Raw genomic sequence first — 20705 nt, 5'->3', positions numbered from 1 at the left:
ATATTTATAAATTTACCAGACAGCCTAAAATATAAACAAGCTGATGCTAGAAAATAAAATTAAATATATCTGAAATTTAGTCTACTTGTAACTGATCTAAACTTAATTGAAAAATTACTCAACTTTGCAAACCAGTTATAAATAATTAGTATTTATATATATCGAGGTTGGCGCCAAAATTTGGCATGGATTTAAAATGTTTTGCATAACTTTATTTAGAATTGGAAGAGAATTATTTTGAGATTCTGGAGCTTCCAAGTTTTCTTGTCCGTATTCTTGTATGGTGGATACCTTCTTTAGGAATAGCTCGAACTGAAGGTCATCTAGAGGTAGAGTAGAAATGGTTGCGATACTGAGTCCAGAAGGAAGTTTCCCAGAACGCATATATGGGAAGCTTTTATTGAACTGGCTAACTAGCATTGCAAAATTAGGTACCTTGGAACCGTTTTTAAATTCTCCAAATTTTGGAGAAAGAATTCTTTTTACCTTAAAGTGTTCTATAAGTTTAATGAGTAGTAAATATCTCACATACAAATTCATTTTGAATTCTTCAGAAGAAAAATCATTAAGGCCATTAATATAAGTATTTAAATGATTCCACATCCAAAATAGCTTGGGTATTAGATAAGCATTTGTACTTTGTAGATTTGGATCACTGAATTTATCTCCGTTTTCTTGAGAAATGCAGTTTTCCAAATATCTTTCAAGTAACAAGTATAGTAGAGATATGCATGACAGCATGAATATAATGGATGTAATATCTTTATTGGCCTTAGACATCATAGTAATACTATTTGAAAGTAGCCAATTATTTTCAGATGGTAATTCAAGAAGAATTTCAGTAGCATGAGCAAGGTCATTTTCGTTGATAGATTCTTTAAGAATCTCAATGATAGGGGATGAATCAAACCTAACTTCCATACCAGCCTCTTGAGATTTCAAGTACTTGAGTACTAGGCCTGATAACGAATTATCCACATTCTCTTTAGATTTAAGTATTGAGTATATAATTAATGTATTGAATAAAATTCCTGGAATTTTTCTAGTGTAAAACCATCTTGGAAAGATATTTAGTGAGGAAAAAATGATTCTTTGTCTAAGCTTAAGAATAATTTGCGAGTATTCTTCATCTAATTCTTGACAATTAGCGCTGATCATATATAAAGTCCAGAAAATTGATTTTGAAAAACCAATAAAATCCAAACTCTCTGGCTGTTTTTCATCGTTTTCAACTTGGATTTGAATTAGATCCAGCAACTTATTAATAGATTGGATAATGAATGCAGCATGATCGAAGGAAAGTGGTTTTGTACCATAATATATAATGAACTGTTTATATGTTTGAATGATTTGTGGAATATTATCCGGAATTTGTGGTAAATTCCAACTTAGAGAATTTCTTATAGAGTCGGTTCTATTGGTATAGTTTTTTAAGGTAGCTGTATGGTTAAATTCAAATAGAGAGTCCAGAGCCTCGAGCAAAAATAGTTTTAAATCTTGAATTTCAATCCCAGCATCCAATTTCTTAACTCTAGCCTTTAAATCAGTAACTAACTGCATGAATTTGTCTATGTTAAAATCTTGAGACAAGTATAATACGGTTCTTTCTCTAATAGATTCGATCTGTTCTTTTGAAAATAATTTTTCCTTCCATATTTCTCTCTCTTGTATACTAGGTACCGAGTAAGATGATAATTTTCGAATAAGATCTTCAACTGTAGAATCTTCTAAAAAGCAACAATTCCAAAAGTCAGGGTCAAGTTTCAATAAATGAATAGCTTTTTTGATCTGTAAATTGTCTCTGGTAAGCAGATTTTCCAAACAAGTCTGAGAGTACCAAGTAATCATATCCAAATTTAAACAATTTTCCATTGTACAGTCGCTTTTGGTGGCAGATTCTTGGTTATCAAAATCTTGAATTGATTCAGATATCTGGAACCCAAAATCTACAATATTGGAAGTATTTATGGTTTCAAATGAAATATCGGTATTTGGCTTATTTCCTGGGTTGGAAACTGGAAATTGGCCATTAATACAGTTATAAATAAGTCTGCAAATAAAAGTCAAAGCAACCAATACGAATTCACTGTCTGTATTACTGAATACTTGGTCAATTTCATATTTAAAATGACTGAATATGTCTGAGTGGTCACTCTTAATAATGGCAATAATAATTCCAAATACAGGAAATAGCGGTTGTGATTTCTTGCTTTGGTTAAATGAGTCAATTATTTGGTTCTCCAGTTCCCCCATACCTTCAATCCTAGATAAGTTGCCATCCTTCAAAAGTGTATTATAGAGCTTGTAATATTGTCTAAACATAAATAGAATGTGAGCTTCTTTCTTGAATTCAAGCTTGATTCTTCTCAGACCATGGTTCAGGATTGGAATTAGGGGCATAACACTGGATTTTTTAGTCTGAAACCCTTTATTGAGTGCAAGTTTAGAGCTAGAGAAAGAGTCTAAATACTTTCTGTATGCAATGTTAGTCTCGAGTTGAGAGAAGCCTCTCCACAATATGAGAGAACTCTTATTTACTCTCAATCCCAAAAGAATTGCAGATCTAGCTTCCTTAGCATTTCCATTTTGTAGCTCTCTATCAGACATTATAAGCCAAAAAACACTATTAGTTGGGTTATGTTTAAGAGCGGAAATTAAACTTCTTTGCAATGCTTTTGAAGATCCTGATTTTAAACAAAAGTCAATATTCTGAAGCCATAGCTTTTCGTCAGATGGAAATTTTCTAAGAGCTCTCTTGAAAATGAAATGAATTAAACGAATAATCGAGTAGTCACCAATAGTACGTTTCTTTAACTTTAAAGCCCTTGTTCTAGTATTTCTAATGCTCTCAAGTTCATATTCATAGCTCAAATATTCCAAGAAGTCCCTTAAAGTAGGAGTTCTTGAAGATATTTTATACTCAAAGCTCCTTCGACGCTTAACAATTTCTCTGATTTCCTCCCCTGAGAAAACTTTACGCTTTCCAAGGTCTAAGAGCTCTGGAACCATGTCCTCCATCACTCTTTGTACCTTATCTGCCATTGTTGACCTCCAAAACCTCTAACTTAAATTAAAGTGACGAAAAATTTTCCAACTAATAATTTCTTTGCCCAATAGTAATTAATTGTCGATGACGTGTCAAAATCTGATTTTTTTTTTTCGAGAATTTATAAAAATTATATGCCGTGGTAATTTGGCGCCCAATTCGGTACATGCTTGAATTTTTCATTGTCAAATTAATGTAAAAAAGTAATTTGTCCACATGAATGTATGTAACACGTAATATTATAATTATAGGTAATCAGAACAGATTAGAAGAAATCAGCAAAAACATTCATTTGAAAAGTATTGTTTTTTCTATTTTTTGGGACTAGTAAGAAATTAAATTGCTATAATTAAGAAGAAAATATGGTAATAGTTAGAGAAGAAACGATAGTTGTAAAACTATCGGATGATGCAAGATTTTAAAAGTGTACCAAGCTTATCTTTGTCTAGTTTAATTCCCAAGAAAAAGAATTTCGAGCTTTCAACTTGCTCATTGATTTTAATGGGCAGAATTTCAAAAATCTGTCCAACACCTTGTAAAGCATATATGGTTGTGGAGTTACTTAGGTGATCAGATTCAAAAAAATTCCGAGTTTTAAATATGCCTTTAAATCTGATAAGTTTTCCATATTTGGAGTTCACGGAGTCGTATTTTAAATGTTCCGGATTCTGTTCTTCCAAATCCTCATTTTCTAAACTATCTTCTTCCTCCCAGGCGAGTTTTGCAATCGTCCTCTCAACAGACTTAAGGTCAAAGGTGGTGTTAGAATTAAAAGAAATAGTGCAAGAAGAGATATTTGGGAGTATAGAGTTATTAGAGTGGGAAGAGATTAGAGAATTATTGAGTGCTCTATCGATTTCGTGGGTTATTTTATGAATATTAAATGCGTCGAGGTCAAAAAGCCAGTCCATTTTAACTTGGGATTTAATTGCAGTAATAACATTAGCAATTGGGTTAATTGCTCTTATGATTGCTTCAACTTCTGTTAATTTCTGGAGATTATCTGAATTGTTTTCTGACCCATTCTCAAATAAAAGGTCAGTCTTATTAAGGATAATTTTGTTTGCAAGCATTATTTGCTTAATTATTTCTGGTGATAAAAGTTTCAATGATGAGCTATTTTGACTTGATTCCTGGCTTCTCTGGTGATTATTATTTTCAAATAAGCTATTATTGGATTCACATCCTACTCTCTTATTAATCAGCTCTAAATCTATGTAATTCTTAAAGTTATAAGTATCAATTACAGTAATTACTCCTGATAACTCAACACTACTTTCAAGCTCACAATCAAGCCAAAACTTCTCAATTATTGGTTCTGGGTCAGCAATCCCAGTCGTTTCAAGAAGTATTTTCTCGAACCTTTTCATTGATAATAAATGTTCAGTTGCTTTTAAGAGTTCGTCTTTAACAGTACAGCAAACACAACCATTTGGGAGCTCAAAGAATTCTTTAAATAAATTACCGTCCTTATCCTGCATAGTGGGAGCCTCAATCCCCATCTCATCTGAAAAATCATTTTGTATTATAGCTATCTTTGCATCCTGATCATGACTACTTATTATATGACGCAAAAGGGTAGTCTTTCCTGATCCCAAGAATCCAGTAACAATGTAAATTGGAACTTTTTGCATGGCTAAAAGATAGCCAAACAATCTCAGTATCTCAGGTGTTAGTTTATATAATTTTCATTAATTAGTTGGAAATATATCTTCAAGTTTAATGTCAATAAAATGACAAGGTTGCAGCTGGCGCCAACGTTTCTGGATGTTTATATTAAATGGTTAATTATAAAAATTATTGAGAGTCATAAGAAGTAAAAAAGATATTAGTAGTAGAATAGCGTTTTCTTTGGCTGATAATCAACCAAATAGAGGATTTTACATTGAAATTTTCAAAGGTACGACGGTATTGCTATGAATTCAGATCTTTCTTCAGGTTTTCATTCTAATTCAAATATTGCAAGTGGCGTTAGTTCAGTATTGGACCCTCAGAATATCAGTGCTTCTCAATTAAATGGAATTAGTAGTGTAGGCAGTAGAATGGATAATTTAACTATCAATAATACTCCCAATGGTTCCAATAGTACAAATTTACAAAAAAATAAGCCTGGAAGCTCAGTGGATGGATTGACTGGTGGGCCAATTAGAGCTTCAGATAAGTTATTATCTGATAAACAGAGTGACTTGGGGAGGAGCAATCCTTATTCAGAAAGGAAGGTACAACAAACTGTAGGAGGAAGTGAGTCAAGTCAACAAGTTCCAGCAATGGCAGCAACTTTTCAATCTGAAGTAGCTTCTAATAAGGATTTTGACAAGCCGGGAGCACTTCCACATCTTTTTAGAAGCTTTAGGGCTGCCAAATTTTGCAAAAGATGTGGAGCTGGAAATTCTATTGTTGTTTATGACTCTAAGTCTGGGTCTGAAATATGTACCAGGTGCGGGGTTGTTGTTGAAGATAGAGTCATAAATGAGGAGCAAGAATGGAGATCATTCTCAAATGATGGAAATGATGGGAATTCTAAGTCTCGTATTGGCTCTGTAAATGATGTTTGGCTGGATGATGGTACAGATTCTCAGTTACTTGTTGGAGATAAGAAATTAATGAAGACAATGTTGAAACACAACACTCAGGCATCAAGTGATCGTATGATTAAGGAGGTTTTCAATCAATTAAGGCAAATAGCAAATAGTTTCTCACTTCATGATAACATTATTGAAAGATGCAAGGAGATAGTTAAAGAACAAAGTAACTTGAATATATTAAAAAGTGGTAAAAAGAATGTACTTGCCATTGTATATTTGGCATGTAGAGAAGAAGGTGTGTCTAGAACAGTTAAGGAGTTATTATCCTTTGACAGAACTATTTCAGAGAGAGAGTTAGTGAGGTCAATTAATAAGTTAAAGAAAGATTTACCAAGAAGAGGTCCAACTTTAAGTTCTTCAGCAGCTGAGTTAATGCCAAGATTCTGTCATTATTTACAGTTATCTCATGAAATTGTTGGGATTGCTGAATATGTTTGCAGAACTGCTGAACAGTATATAAATAAAAGTCATCGTCCTAATTCACTAGCTGCTGGAGCCATATATTTTGTATGTAATTTGTGCAATATTCAGATTGAAATGAAAAGTGTCGCAGTCGCAGCAAAAAGTGGCGAAACAACAGTTAGAGGGGTTTACAAAGAGCTTCTTTTAGTTGGTGAAAAACTATTACCAGCTGATTTTACTCCAAAATTAGTTGGAGGAATTGATACTTTAAAGAGAAGATCAAAGATTTTTGAATAAATATACTAAATTAGTTATATATAATTAATATTAATGTTTGGAAAAGCTAATTTCATCGGCACAAATACGATCTTGAATAAATAATGGAACTTTACATGTTTGTTCATCTGTATTTTCACAATGTTCACAAGCTTGCTGAATTTGGGATTCTGTTGGAGAATTGATATATAATGAAACTCCTGAAAATGGTTTATTTCCTGTCGGATTCACAAAAATTCTCCCAAGCACAGATTTTACAAAAGGACAAGAGCTTCCAAAAGGAGTTATAATAATATGGGGTAGTTCTCCAGATAAAGCAAGCTTTTGAAGAAGTTTGGGATTTATTGGATGTTGTACTGGAAAACAAGGATATAAAGTTCTTTGATATAGAAATTGGCTAAGTACAACTTCTATTGGGAGATTTCCACTTTTTGTAATACATGAATTAATAATTGGTGTGACAATATCAGAAGAGGTTATTGAAATCTTGATGTCATTAATATAAAGTTCACAAGGATTGGATAGAAAATGAATATTTCGGCAAAGTTTTAAGGATTCGTTACTTATATTTGAAAAAAACGATTCTTTGAGCCCTGGTTGTGGAATTGGGAAAGGATGTGCTGCATCATATTCTGATGGAATGATATATATTTTAACTTTTTCATTCTTCCTAGCAAAGCTTTCAATTAAGCTATATATATTTTTATGAAAGAGATCTTCAAAAGTAATAAATGTATTAGAATCAAAATCAAATAAATCGCCTTTCTTAATTGATTCATTTCTTACATCAATAAAAGGACCTAATAGAATAAGTACATGTGGTTTTTCAATATTTGCATAGTTAAGTATTTCCTTGAGGTAATCATAATTGAGATTTTGCCCATCAGTTGTGAAAGGTCCTGAAAAGATTATACACTGTACTGGATGTTTTCCTTTTCCTGCATAAAATTCTGGAATACTTTTCAGTTCTTTAAGAGTTGTTTCTACAGGTTTTGGAGGTAATCCACCAATAATTTCTTTAGCAAGGATACAGTTTTGTCCAAATTCGTCAATCTCAGTATTACCCAAAATGGCTACAACTTGTCCAGGATATAGAGCAATATCTCCATTTACATTTCCAAGCTTAAGTTGGGAGATATTTCCTGAGCTTGAAGCTCTAGTTCCAAGTAAAATAACGCTTTGTTCGTTCAGATTTCCTTCATTATCACATCCTATTGCCCCCAAAGTAACAACAGCTTGCTTTCTTGTCTCCCCAACTGGTATTATTGGGTATTTATTTCCTTGATCATCAATCCAAAGATCTGAGCAGTTTGATACAATTTCATCAATTAAACTTTGAATTTTCCGATCAACTTCTTTACTGTATGATTCCAAATCAGAGTCCATCCAAAGCGAGTCTTCTGAGTTTTCTACACTTTTTTCTGCATAATATTTTGTAAAGCTTTTGTCTGTCAAACATCCTTTTCTACGCAAAAGATTATCATTATATATGGGCTTAACATGATTTGTAAAGGTGATTATTTTTGAATCTAAAGAACTTTCTGATTTAATACTTTCATAATCAAAATCTTTCATAAAATTGGAGAAGCTTTTAATATTTGTGAATTTACAAGAATTTCCAGATCCTTCTTTTCTAACTGGAGAATGTTCATTCATTCCACTAATGCTTTTTCTATTTAGAGTTTTTGATGAAGATTTATTTAATTCAGTTTTATGGTTCGCAAAACTCAATTGATCGTTTATTGATGAAATAGAATGTCCCAAATATTTCTCTACATGACTGATAAATTTCTGGGGATTACTTAATGGATCTGTCTTATGAATCACTTCAAAGCTCTCCTTATAGTTATCATATTCTTCCCCAAGCAAAGCTTGGATTTTCTCAATAATTTGTTTTCCAGTCTCTGCAGAGCTCATTTTTTTTTTCGTCTCACTCGATATTATTTCCTTAAAATTTAGCTCTGTGCAGAAAACGATGCTAACCCAATAAACTCTATTTATTCGTATACTTTTATATTTTATTAAATTTAAATTATATTAAAAAAAAAAAAAAAGAAAACTTTCCCACATTAAAGTGTTAATTATTTATTTATATTCCCGCTCATTCCATAGTTTATTTTTCATATTTATATACCGGTATTTTTGCATGCTAAAGTACGGTTAACTATAATGAAGTTAGTTTATGAGAATAAACATTTAATAAACCAAGTAACTTTGAATCTACGTATATATTAATTTTATAATAATGGAGTCGGGCGTACAGTTTTGCCATAATAGTGAACTTTTTAAGGGCAGAATAATCCAATTTTGACCTTCATTTCTTATACGAAGGACCTCCCCACTCATTTTGGAGTGAATCCACTTCTGTTCCTTTCACTAATCTAGTTTTTTTCCGCTATTATATATTCATATATGCTAAATGGATAATACTGGCAGTTATAATTAGTCCAAATTGTAACATTAATTAATATTTAACCTGATTTTTTTTTTTTAATCCCTAATCCAATACTATAGTATTCAATTTCGGAGATAAACATTACTATGAATCCTAGTTGCCGCCAAAACGCGCCACGCTCACAGCAATACCCCTCAAAATAAGAATATTCCTTGTAATGTGTTAAAGTTGAAAGAATTGAGGGAAAATAGAAAAAGAAAAGAAGAAAGAAAAAACAAAATAGAATTAAATAAACTCTTTCTTTTCTTAAATAATTTCATCAAGGTAAAGGAAAGGGTAAGAAAGTTTTTTTAAAGGAAAACCAACACAATTTCTTTTTCCTTAGAAGCTTTACATTGGGTGATTCTCAAAAAAAATACTACGGGAACTGGCTTGTTGAAAGGATCTCTTCAATCATTTGGGAATTAAAATTGTCATTATTAAGGAAAAAGTTGATTTGATTTTGTTTAAAGGTGAAGAGAAATAATTATATTTAAAGTGGACTTGTTTTTTCCAGATTGGTAATAGTAATAATAATAAGCAATAATTATAATAGTTATTGTTATTACTAATTTAAGATATCAAATTAATCATTAATTAGTTTAACTTAAATCTTTTCAATTCTTGTTCTTATCTTGCTCATCCTTTCTATTTATATGTGGGAAGAATATGTTGATTAAGTGTGAGAGCAAAAGTACCCGAGCAAAGGGTTTGTCCTTTCATCCAAAACTACCTTGGGTTCTTGTTAGCCTTCATAACGGTGTAATTCAGTTTTGGGATTATAGAATTGGGAGTCTTCTAGATACATTTGAAGAGCATGAAGGACCAGTTAGAGGAATTGATTTTCATGAAAGCCAGCCTATATTTGTTTCTGGAGGAGATGATTACAGAGTCAAAGTATGGAATTACAAAGATAGAAAATGCCTATTTACACTCTTGGGGCATTTGGATTATATTCGAACCGTTGAATTCCATAAGGAATATCCTTGGATTCTTTCTTGCTCTGATGATCAAACTATGAGACTTTGGAACTGGCAAAGCAGAACTTGCATCTCTGTTATCACCGGGCATAATCACTATGTGATGTGCTCCACTTTTCATCCACATCAAGACATCCTAGCCTCAGCAAGTATGGATCAGTCTGTTAGGATTTGGGATTTTACTGGACTTAGGGAAAAGACCGTTAAAGGACACTCTTCATATTCAAGTTATTCTATGTCTATGCAAGCTTCCCACACCATGCCTGCTCATGTTGATATGTTTGGAGCTAATGATGTACTTTGCAAATTTGTTCTTGAAGGGCATGAAAGAGGAGTTAATTGGGTTGCATTCCATCCAACTCTTTCACTATTAGCATCAGCTTCTGATGACCGAACAATTAAGCTTTGGAGGTACAATGATAACAAAGCTTGGGAAATTGATACTCTTAGAGGACACTTTAACAATGTTTCTTCTGTCATTTTCCACTCAAACAAAGATTGGCTTTTATCTAATAGTGAAGATAGAACTATTCGAATCTGGGATCTCACAAAAAGAGCTTGTATTCACACTTATAGAAGAGATTCTGATCGTTTTTGGACAATTGTTAGCCACCCAACCAATAGCCTCTTTGCTGCTGGACACGATTCTGGCATGATGATCTTCAAGCTAGAACCTGAGAGACTTCCTTCAGATTTTTGCTCTTCAATGAATCAACTTTGGTACATTAATGACAGATTCCTTTATATGTATGATGTGAAAAGCAAGAATGCTCACTCAATTCTTCCCATGAAAAGCAATAATATATCCAGCAATACGCTATGTCCTAGTAACTTTTATATTAATCCATTCAGTCCAAATGAACTCTGTTTTCTAGTTTACTATAAAAGAGATGCATTCAATGGACTGAATAACAGCAACTCCTCAAATAACGGTGGATCATCAGCAAATGGGAGTGCAATACAGTTCACTTACGATATTATCACAATTAACTCCATTTCACAGCTGATCAATAATAGTTCTGGTCAGAATGGCTCTTCCAGCGGCTCAAAGTGTAAGAGTGGACTTCCAGGAGTGACTTCTGTGATCTTTCTGTCAAGAAATAGATTAGCAGCCCTTGAAAATGGTGGCCAAACTATTTCCATAATATCTTTAGATGGAGATATTCTCAAGAGATGGGAACTCCCTTGGATTGCTCAGAAGCTTTTCATGGGAAGTAACCAGCAACAAATTATCATACAATCTGACGAATTTCTTTATATATATGATATCTCGCAAAGAGAAGTCACATCAGAGCTTGTAATTTCTAATCTTCAAAACCACCAGGTTGCTGTCATTAATAATAAGATTGGACAAAACTCCCAACAATGTCTAACATTTAATACAATTTGTAGTGAAACTGGAGGTTCTTCCACCGGAGTTAGAACCATCCAATGGAGCCAAGATAAGTCCGTAATTGCAATTGTATGTAAATATAATATTATTTTCACAAATAGTGAGCTCCAAGTAATTGCAACTTATACTGAGAACCTTACAGTTAAATCTGGAATTTGGCATGAAACTCTTCCAATCTTTATATATACTACACAAGGTCATATTAAATATGCAATTCCAAATATCAACGAATCAGGAATAATCCAAACAATTCCTGATACTCTTTATATTAAGCACTATGAAGACTCAAGAAAGGAATTAATTACTTTAAACCGGTTTGGCAACGTCCAAATAATTGAAAGACTTAATCTGAATGAGGCATTATTTAAACTTTCCATTATTAACCAAGAGAGTGGAAAAGTACTGAGATATACCAAGGACGGAAATTTAAAAGGACTTTCAACCTTGAATTACCTTACACAGCATGGATATCCTGAAGTAGCAATCCAATTAGTGGAGAATCCAATTTTGAAGTTTTATTATGCTGTTCAATTTGGAGAAATTATGCAAGCTTACAATATAGTAAAAGAATTGCAGAATTTGGAGGCTGAAAAGGAAAATTCAAGCACAAATTCTTACTTTAAAGGAAATAGTAACCACAAAACCATTCTTCCCAAGCTAAACTCAACAACATTGGAAACAATGTGGGACTGTCTCGGAAGAAGCGCACTTTCCCACGGATTTGTTAATGTTGCTGAGAAATGTCTTCAAGTTACCAAAGAGTTTGAGAAGCTGATTTTACTTTATTACGTAATTGGCCAGAGAGAGTATATGGAGAAATTGGGTAAAATATCTGAGAAACAAAAGAATTGGGCAAGAAAATACCATATTGCCCTTCTTATGAACGATATTCCTGAGAGGATCAACATCCTTAAAAGATTTGGTCAGATTCCTCTTGCAATTGCTCTGGCTCATACATATGGATACAGTCAGATAAAGGAGGAGCTCCTTTCCCAGTACACTGAAGCTTATAGTGTGGACGGCGCTGATGCTTTTGAGTTTCTCAATGTTCTCAAAGCTAACAAATCTTCAGACCAATCCTCTAATGAATTCTCTAAATCTTGTATGATAGCCCCCTGCATTCCAATACTGGCAGCAAAAAAACTCACCGTTGAAGGACTTAACTGGCCGAGAATTAATATTTCAGAGAATTTATCGAACCATATTAAGGCATCGGATTATAATGATTTAAAAAGCATTGGAGGTAAGAGCTTAAGCCAGATAGACGCATCTTCTCTAAATGGTGGTGCTGGGTTTGGTTCATCGTCACAGCCAGAATGGGATGATATAGATAATATTGATGTTCCAAATGATGTAAAACTAAACGAAGAAAGTGTTTTCGATGTATTTGGGGAACAAAACTTGCATGCAAACGAGGCTCCTGACTCTAATGGGTTATCAAAGATGAGTCTAGGTCCTTCATTCCAAGACAGAATCTTATGCGGCCCCGAAAATGCTCCAGCTGCATCTTCCAGATACTCTATTATTAATTTAATAGTTGCAGGCAAGTACGAAGACGCACTCACAATTCTTTTAAGGAAGATGGGAGTCAAGGAATGCCTGCCATTCAAACAAATCTTCAAGATGATTGCTCTTAGCTCTACTTATAGCTTACCAAGCTTCTCTGAAGGACCTAGTATTAATTTACCCCTAATTTTGGAGGGGTACAAACTCTTTAATGAGAACTCTCCAAATGGGCATATTTCTCCAATAATTTTGTTCAATGAATCCAACTTGATAGAGTTGGTGAAAACTGGACAGAAGCTGGTCACTTCAGGAAAATTCCAGTCAGCTTTGGAAGTTTTTCAACAAGCAATAATTGTTGCTCCCTTAGTTTTAGAGCATTACACTCTATATTCGCAAAATGTTGACCAGCTAAAACAACTTTCGGAACTAATCTGCCAATACTGCATTGGGATGAGGCTTGAACTTGCTAGAATTGAGCTTTTAAATAACTGTAAAGACCAAAATCAGACAGAAATTGTTATCAGGAATTTGGAGCTTATCTCATACTTTTCATGCTGCAAGCTTCAACCATTACATACCTCTTTAGTCCTTAGAAGAGCAATGGGTATTGCATGGAAGCATAAGAATTATATAACCACAGCAAGCTTTGCTAAAAGACTCTTGGGTATTCCGAATATTGAAGACGTCGAAAAGACACAGAAAATCCTCGTAGCATGCGACCAAAAAGCCACAGATGAACATAATATTAACTTTGATCCACATAGAGATGTTGAACACATCATTATTTGTTCATCCTCGCTTACAAAAATTAATCCGAAGTCTCAAGATTTTGTTAAATGCCCAGTTTGCTCCAGTAATCACCTTTCACAGTTTACCGGAGAAATTTGCCCCAATTGCAAAACTGGCGAAATTGGTCTTAGGGTTATTGGAATTCTTTAAGCATTTCAACGTTTTCTTCCTCAGCTCTTGACCAAACTTTAATATTTATTATTTATCTTATAATTGTCTATTCACTCCTCAATCTTTCTTTCTTAATTTTTTTAATAAATTAATGCAAATATTTTTTATCTGCCCACATATAATTTGCAATACTAAAATTGTTTGCATCTGTGCATACATGCAAATTACTTCGAAGTATATTTTTTGGACAGTAATGTACGTGGCAAAAAATATATATATTGGCCTTTTCTATACCGTTAATGACGTGTTCTGGCGGCAACGAATATGTTTTTGAATTAATCCAGTTAATTTTTTTTTTTAAATGTAAATGAATGTTTAAATTATGTACTTGATGACTATTATTTAGAGATCATTGCAAAAGGAAGTCATTTTGTCAGGAATTACTTGAAAGTTCATAAGAAATTATTAAAGAATTTAGAAAACTTGTTACTTTAATTGATTGCTCTAATAAGCCATTTCATTGGCGAATATAAATTTGATAAAAAGAAAATTAGGATATACATACATTAGTGGTAATTTGATTAATTTGGAAAGATTTATCTATGAAATCTTTAGATAATTTGAAACAAACTAGGAAAAATGAAATTGAATTGGAAAATATCTTGGCAACACAGCCTGTGTTGTTTGAAGGTGAGGAAAAAATGGGAAATTTTACAGAAAGTGATTTAGAACCAAGTATACAACTAAACTTGAAAGAGGATATTCATCAAGTTACGTTGAATATTGGAAGCTTAACTTCTGTAAAAGGTAGCGTTTCTAGTTTGGAGTTTATTCGGCAGTATACTGACAAAAAAGAGGCTATATTTTTAGTAGCAGAATATTTGCTATTAATTTCTTCTATTACTCTTGGAGTATATATTATTTATCAGGAGTATGAATTGGCAGATTATTTAAAAAGCAATGATGGTTTTGAGAAAGTTGTTAATTTTGTGAATCAGGCAAATATTATGACCATTATAACAACTATAGTTATGGTGGCTCAGTTAATCATTAATTGTATTTTTGGTATACTTTTTATATTATTTAAACAAGGAATAATAGTTAAATGGGTTAAGATATTCAAATCTAAGTTATTTATTGATCAGGTTTTTATTTGGCAGTCCCCATTTATCTCCTTGCCGATCATAATCACAGCTATGGTAAAGCTTATGGTAAATTGTAGATCCAATCTAGAGGAGATCAAGGTACTTCAAGAATCCAGCCTTATTATTGAAACTTCAAATTTTGCTCTAAATAAACTTTCTTTTATTATCATTTACTACTCCGTTTACCTCTCAACAAACTTTATTATGGAGCTATTTGTAGTTAGAAGACAGTACCTAGGGAACTTTATTCAATCTCAGAGACTTGGAATTCTTGACTATTCTATTGCATATATAGGAAACGCTGCCCTTGTGGCTTCATTAATTCTTTATTGCTTCAGATTCAGATACTCTAGTTCAGCAGAAAGCAACATAGATCTAAAGTCTCAAGTGGACTATTACTATAGAACTATACTTGCTGCAGCTGTTCATTCTGGCTTAATTGCGATATTACTTGGTATTCTTGGCTATATTGCCTCCTTATCATGTAGTAAAATGCTTATATTAATCTCGTTAATAGTAAAATTCTACTCAACATTCGTATTTTCATGGTCCTGCTCGCTTGTTTGGTTTGGAAATCAGCTGCTAAAGTTATTTTGCAACATTGATTCCGTTTCTCCAAATCTGTATAGTTTACCCACACAAGACTATTTGGCTTTTAAAAATGCATGCTTTACCCGCCCAAACTTTTATATGATTACAGTTTTAGTGATTATCCAACTTTCGCTTTCTGCAATTACTCTGGTTTTAAATTTTCTTTTCTTAATTAGCAAGAAGATTTGGAGTTCAGAATCTAACTAGCTACCAAATTTAAGTTTGAATAAATAGAACAAAATTAGAATTTTTAGATGATAAATTTAAATGAAGTGATGACTAAAGTTCTTGTCTAATCTACATTTTAAACCTTTTCGTAGTCTAGGTTCCCCTCCATTTTCTTATTCTCAGCCAGCTTCCTCACAGCTTTGAGGAAATCTTCTTCAATAATGTAGTCTCTTTCAGCTCTAATTGCAAACATTCCCGCCTCGGAACAAACATTTCTCATATCTGCTCCATTAAAGCCATCGCAAAGCTTGCAAATAGCGTCAAAGTCAATTTCCCCTTGTTTAGCTAGCTTAGAGGAATGAATTTTAAGGATTTCAACTCTGGAAGTTTCATTTGGAAGAGGAATTTCAACCTTTCTGTCAAGTCTTCCAGGTCTTAACAAAGCTGGATCTAATACATCGGGTCTATTTGTAGCCATAATAATCTTGACAGCTCCAAGTTCATCAAAACCATCTAATTGGTTTAATAACTCCATCAAGGTTCTCTGAATCTCACGATCAGCCGAAGTACCTTGGGAAAATCTCTTTCCACCTATAGCGTCAATCTCATCCATAAATATAACGCACGGTTGATGATCCTTAGCATAACCAAACATTTCTCTTATAACTCTTGCACTTTCCCCAATGTATTTGTCCACTATGGCAGATGCAACAACCTTCATGAAGTTGCAATTCATTGATGAAGCCATGGCTCTAGCCAAAAGAGTCTTGCCAGTTCCAGGGGGGCCATACAAAAGTACTCCCTTGGGAGTCTTAATTCCAACTCTTTTAAATAGCTCCGGATTTGTCAAAGGAAGTTCAATAACTTCTCTAATTTCACGAATTTGTTCATTCAATCCTCCTACTTGAGAGTAGCTCACGCTTCCAGGATCCTCGTGAAGCATATTGTAAACCATTGGATCAACTTCTCTAGGAAGTCTTCTCATTATGGTTAAAGTAGTTGCATCTAAAGCAACTCTAGTTCCAGACGTTAATTTGCTTTTATCAAGCTTTGATCTACATCCCACAACATATCTAGGCCCTGTTGAAGCCTTTACTATACACTTTTCATCATCCAAATGTCTCAATACTTCACCTATTATTTGGCCCACACTCTGCAATGCCTTCAAATCATCCTCCGTCTTGTCATACACCTTGCTTAGCTCCCTAATCTCCATTCTCTTCTTTTTCAAACTAACTTCCAGTTCTCTATGTTCTTTCACTTTTTGAGCGTAAGTTGCTAAAGCATTCTTATGTTCATCTTCCCCACTCATCTTTGTCAACTTCACATTCACCTTTGAATATCTAAGTTTTACTTTAAGGTATCTTGTTTACAGAGTCTAAATATACTTGCTTTTAAGACTATAATCTGACCCTCTCCGCACAAAATTAACTTTTAAAAAGTTCTGTAATTACTCTCTTCCAACTGTTCTCCCAATTATCTACAAATCTTAAGAGGATCTGACTACCACTCCCCTATCAAAATATACAATTGAATCGTCCTTACCTTTGGATCCTTTCTGACGCACCTCCCCACCTTAAGCTGTAGTAAGAGGTCCTCTCACAACGATCTAGAAGCAAAGTGATTCCCAAGTGGCTTATTTTTCCCCACCTTCTCAAAATTTTTTCGTTTTTCTTCAGTTTAAATTAAAATTCTTTTGGCTCCTCTTTTTATTTTCCATTAAGTTAATAATTAATTTTTAATACCGGTATGTTGTTGGCGCCGGCGCCATCTTGTTTACATGTGCATGCAAGTAGTGAATTAAAGAAAAATAAGGAGAAAAAAATTTAATTATAAACTAATCTATTTAGAAACAATTCAAATCTAGTATAACCATTATTTATTTACTAGGATGAATTTCGTGTTTTGATAAATTTTTTGCTTGTTTTCGAAGCAAATATCGTTGTCTTGCTTGCTGTATTTTAATAAGTTTCAAATTCTTGCTAGTTTTTGAAATTTTGTCACTATTTACCACACAATCGTCTTTGGCTGTGGAAATATTAGCTGAATTAGTATTACTGACATTCAAGTCTTCATTTAGAGCATCAGAAGTGGTTTTTTTGTCACTCTCTTCATCTTCTAATTCGTTTTTTACTGGGGAAAATCTCACTTCTAAAATATTCGAGGGCCCACTAATCTTAGGATCCTCACCTTCTGACAACCTTCTATTTGTCAAAGATTCTTTGAGCCTCTTTCTTTCTTCCAAAACTTCTTTATACGAGTCTGTGATAAATACTTGAGTATTTTCTTCTTCTTGTATTTCCTTTTGAATCTTTTCTTCCTGAATTTCTTGTTTTTCAATGTTTCTCAGTTCCACATACTCTTTTATTATGCCTAAATACTTTGATTTACCTAAAAAAGCCCTCTTTGGCTCCTCTTTTTTCTCCGGTCCCTTTTCGGCTTCTTGTCCTTTCACCTCATTTGGCCTGTCAAAATCTTCCAGTAACTCAGGATGCTCATTATAAAACTTAATGGACTTGTTGTACTCAAAATTCATGCTAATGCTTTGAAAATTATCTGATCCTCTTGGGTCTAAGTCTCTTGCATTTCTCTTATTGTCCTTATCGCCTTTTAACTTTTTTTCCTCCCCGAAAATATTTCCCAGGTTTTCCGACTCTTTTTCTTTAAATTTTCCTAAACGAAAAGAAAATTTCTCCTTGTTCATTCCAAATATATTCGAATATTAAAAGCCACACTGAAAATCAGTAACTTTTTACATCATTCAAAAAACTACCATAAGTTTTAAAAAGTTTTATTTTAACATGGCCGACTTGGCGCCAAAATTTGTTTGAATATATATATTATTTTTAATTTATAACTCTAAGTTGAGAAGCCATTATATAGTATCTAGTAGTGATAATGTTACCTCTCTGTTGATATATTTGGCTTTTTTTCTTAACTATAGGATTTATTTGGCTCTGTTTTCTGCAGATACCTTCATTTGTATTAACATTACTGATCTTTGGAGTGCCTATGCTCGCTTTGGATTCACTACTATTATTGATCATAGTATCAGCACTGGAAATACTACCTTTTTTCAGGCCTGATACGGATGAAACTTGAGTATACTTGAGATTTTCTAATTTTGAACATATATTCTCCTCAAAACCTCTAATATTTTCTATAGATTGACTCTTTTCAAGTAATCTATTTGTATCAGTTACTTGTCCTTTGTGAATAATATTTCTCTCAGGTAGTTGAGAAGGTCTGATAGCTTGAGGTAAACTTAACTCACCTTGATTAACTTTCCTCTCCTTGGAATCATCATGCTCCAATTCGTCGGTGATGTTTTGACTATGAAAACTCTTTTCAGCTTCTAAAACCTCCCCTAAATTTTGACCTTGTAGTAAATTGTTGTTATCATTACTAAAATCCGCTTTTCTAAGTTTCCACCATTCCTCCATATCTCCATTCTTCTCCTTCTCCACCAAAAACATTAACTTTTTAGATACTCGATTGCATTCAATACCTTCTCCCTGAAAGTATTTACTGGCATTCAAATCAATTCCTGTTTTTCTCAAATTGTAATCCTTTGGAGGAGTTGGAAGTGATTTGGAAACAAAGCATATCGGATATGGAAATACTTTGGAATCATTTGACAGTCCTATTCTAGATTCATCCCCACTTTCAATACCTGATTCGAGCATGACTTCTGTCTCATTCTCTTGAACAATCCTATCTGAAAGCATTAGAGCTTTTGAACTAGAGTCAATATTTAGAGAAAAATCCAGCTCATTTTCTGAAATTAAAGAATCCTTGCCTAGTTTAGACTCATCTCGTGACTTATTTTCTAAGAAACTTTCCTGATTTCCTTCATCTCCTTTGTTCAATCTACTTCTAAACAAAAGCATCTTTTCCTTTAATTCGGCCATCAAACATCCATAATTAAAATTAGCATCTCTGTTTTTCATTATTGGCATCTTCTCTCTAAAATACTCATACCATTCAAATATTTTATACTTCTGGATAAGAGTTTCTTGGCTTTTCTTATCCCAACCTACTAATTTCTATCTTTCCTTACTATCAAAGTATTAATAACGCTTTCAATTCTTTTTGAGTTTATACCTGTTATATTATTTTATACTTGATCGCTTCAGTTTATCAATTAAAAAAAAAAATACCAAAAAAAAAGATCACAATCCTAGCAAATATCATACACCTTTTCTTCCCTTTTAATCTCAATATTTCCCCTATGTCTATTCTCTCTGCTACTTCCTGGTCACTTCATACCTTAATACATGCATTTCTATTTAAGCGGGCCAGTGTGTGCCGACCCTCTTTGAGCGGCAAAAGTCCGGTTGGGCCCACTATTACAAATTGTTTGCATGCAAATTATTAAGCGTAGGCGTTGGCGGCAAATTCGGGGACGGAACTAAGTCTGCAGAGAAAAAGGAGCCAGGAAGCAACATTAGTTGAAAGAAGCACTTCTAGGAGGAAATAAGCGTTAACTAATTATTTTTGAAGTGATTAATTTATCAAGTACTACGAAATACGGGAAAAGACCTCGAATACAAAGTTCTGATGCCACTTTTCTTCCATTGGCATACCTATAAATATCACGTATTGTATTGCAAATATATATTCATGCACTTTATTTCTGCTTAAAATTGAATAATAAAAACTAAGCTGAAAATTAAGACAGTAGAATGGTTAGTTCGACTCCAAATTCACTCTGTTTCATTCAAGAACGAGAAAACTTGCATTATAAATACAAACTTTCCCGCTCAAGTATCATATATGAGCTAATAAAGCCCTAAAAGCAACGTGCCTTAATTTCCACGTAAGTATCCTTAATTTTGATTCCAATTTACCAAAATAAGGAAGAACAGAAAAAGACATATTAAAAACCACATACTTCGATGATTTTTGCTAAATATCAAGGTGAAGGAAAATGTGTTCATATTAAACACAGATTCTAGTATTTAATAATCTTAGCACTAATATTACTATATGCTGCTTTTGCAGCAATGAAATAAAGTAGGTTAACTGGTGAAACCAAAAGATTTCCATTTCAAACCAACACTTGATTGCGATGTTTAATATAATACGAGAGGACGATGTACTTCAGTGTTTTTTTTAATCATTTATATAACTTAAGTCTGTAAATCACTTATACTATTTAAAAATATTAGCTCCTCCATTCTAAATTGTATTTCCCTTGTCATTTGTTTCAATACTTATTGGTGTAATACTCACCCTTGTTTCCTATTTCCGCTAAAAATTTTCTATAAGCCAATCCT

The 20705-nt window shown here is 33.2% G+C and overlaps 9 protein-coding genes across 9 annotated transcripts; 3 read left to right on the top strand and 6 right to left on the bottom strand.

Annotated features, from left to right (window-relative positions):
* Nucleotides 1–135: 135 nt before the first annotated feature.
* Nucleotides 136–3042, bottom strand: ELE39_000496 (small ribosomal subunit processosome; the record flags this gene model as incomplete). The annotated part of the gene is made up of 1 exon (XM_067343545.1): nt 136–3042. The coding sequence occupies one exon, from the start codon at nt 3040–3042 to the stop codon at nt 136–138; it is 2907 nt and encodes a 968-aa protein (XP_067202327.1).
* A 402-nt stretch (nt 3043–3444) lies between these two features.
* ELE39_000495 (nitrile hydratase activator like P-loop ATpase) lies at nt 3445–4680 on the bottom strand (the record flags this gene model as incomplete). The annotated part of the gene is made up of 1 exon (XM_067343544.1): nt 3445–4680. One exon carries the CDS (start codon nt 4678–4680, stop codon nt 3445–3447), a length of 1236 nt encoding a protein of 411 aa, XP_067202326.1.
* A 282-nt stretch (nt 4681–4962) lies between these two features.
* ELE39_000494 (transcription initiation factor IIB) lies at nt 4963–6330 on the top strand (the record flags this gene model as incomplete). The annotated part of the gene is made up of 1 exon (XM_067343543.1): nt 4963–6330. The coding sequence occupies one exon, from the start codon at nt 4963–4965 to the stop codon at nt 6328–6330; it is 1368 nt and encodes a 455-aa protein (XP_067202325.1).
* Nucleotides 6331–6360: 30 nt separating this feature from the next.
* ELE39_000493 (DNA dependent DNA polymerase alpha subunit) lies at nt 6361–8226 on the bottom strand (the record flags this gene model as incomplete). Its single annotated transcript, XM_067343542.1, has 1 exon — nt 6361–8226. One exon carries the CDS (start codon nt 8224–8226, stop codon nt 6361–6363), a length of 1866 nt encoding a protein of 621 aa, XP_067202324.1.
* Nucleotides 8227–9412: 1186 nt separating this feature from the next.
* On the top strand, nt 9413–13561 carry ELE39_000492 (coatomer complex; the record flags this gene model as incomplete). Its single annotated transcript, XM_067343541.1, has 1 exon — nt 9413–13561. One exon carries the CDS (start codon nt 9413–9415, stop codon nt 13559–13561), a length of 4149 nt encoding a protein of 1382 aa, XP_067202323.1.
* Nucleotides 13562–14124: 563 nt separating this feature from the next.
* Nucleotides 14125–15465, top strand: ELE39_000491 (membrane associated with 8 transmembrane domains; the record flags this gene model as incomplete). Its single annotated transcript, XM_067343540.1, has 1 exon — nt 14125–15465. The coding sequence occupies one exon, from the start codon at nt 14125–14127 to the stop codon at nt 15463–15465; it is 1341 nt and encodes a 446-aa protein (XP_067202322.1).
* A 97-nt stretch (nt 15466–15562) lies between these two features.
* Nucleotides 15563–16738, bottom strand: ELE39_000489 (26S proteasome regulatory subunit; the record flags this gene model as incomplete). The annotated part of the gene is made up of 1 exon (XM_067343538.1): nt 15563–16738. The coding sequence occupies one exon, from the start codon at nt 16736–16738 to the stop codon at nt 15563–15565; it is 1176 nt and encodes a 391-aa protein (XP_067202320.1).
* A 567-nt stretch (nt 16739–17305) lies between these two features.
* ELE39_000488 (uncharacterized protein) lies at nt 17306–18130 on the bottom strand (the record flags this gene model as incomplete). The annotated part of the gene is made up of 1 exon (XM_067343537.1): nt 17306–18130. The coding sequence occupies one exon, from the start codon at nt 18128–18130 to the stop codon at nt 17306–17308; it is 825 nt and encodes a 274-aa protein (XP_067202319.1).
* A 142-nt stretch (nt 18131–18272) lies between these two features.
* ELE39_000487 (uncharacterized protein) lies at nt 18273–19385 on the bottom strand (the record flags this gene model as incomplete). Its single annotated transcript, XM_067343536.1, has 1 exon — nt 18273–19385. The coding sequence occupies one exon, from the start codon at nt 19383–19385 to the stop codon at nt 18273–18275; it is 1113 nt and encodes a 370-aa protein (XP_067202318.1).
* Between the last annotated feature and the right edge of the window lie 1320 nt (nt 19386–20705).

The sequence above is a fragment of the Cryptosporidium sp. chipmunk genotype I genome, assembly GCF_004936735.1.
Source record: "Cryptosporidium sp. chipmunk genotype I strain 37763 chromosome Unknown contig_12, whole genome shotgun sequence".
In the NCBI taxonomy this organism is placed as follows: Eukaryota; Apicomplexa; class Conoidasida; order Eucoccidiorida; family Cryptosporidiidae; genus Cryptosporidium; species Cryptosporidium sp. chipmunk genotype I.
The sequence above is the reverse complement of the archived record's forward strand: the minus strand, read 5'-3'. Positions and strand labels throughout refer to the sequence as shown.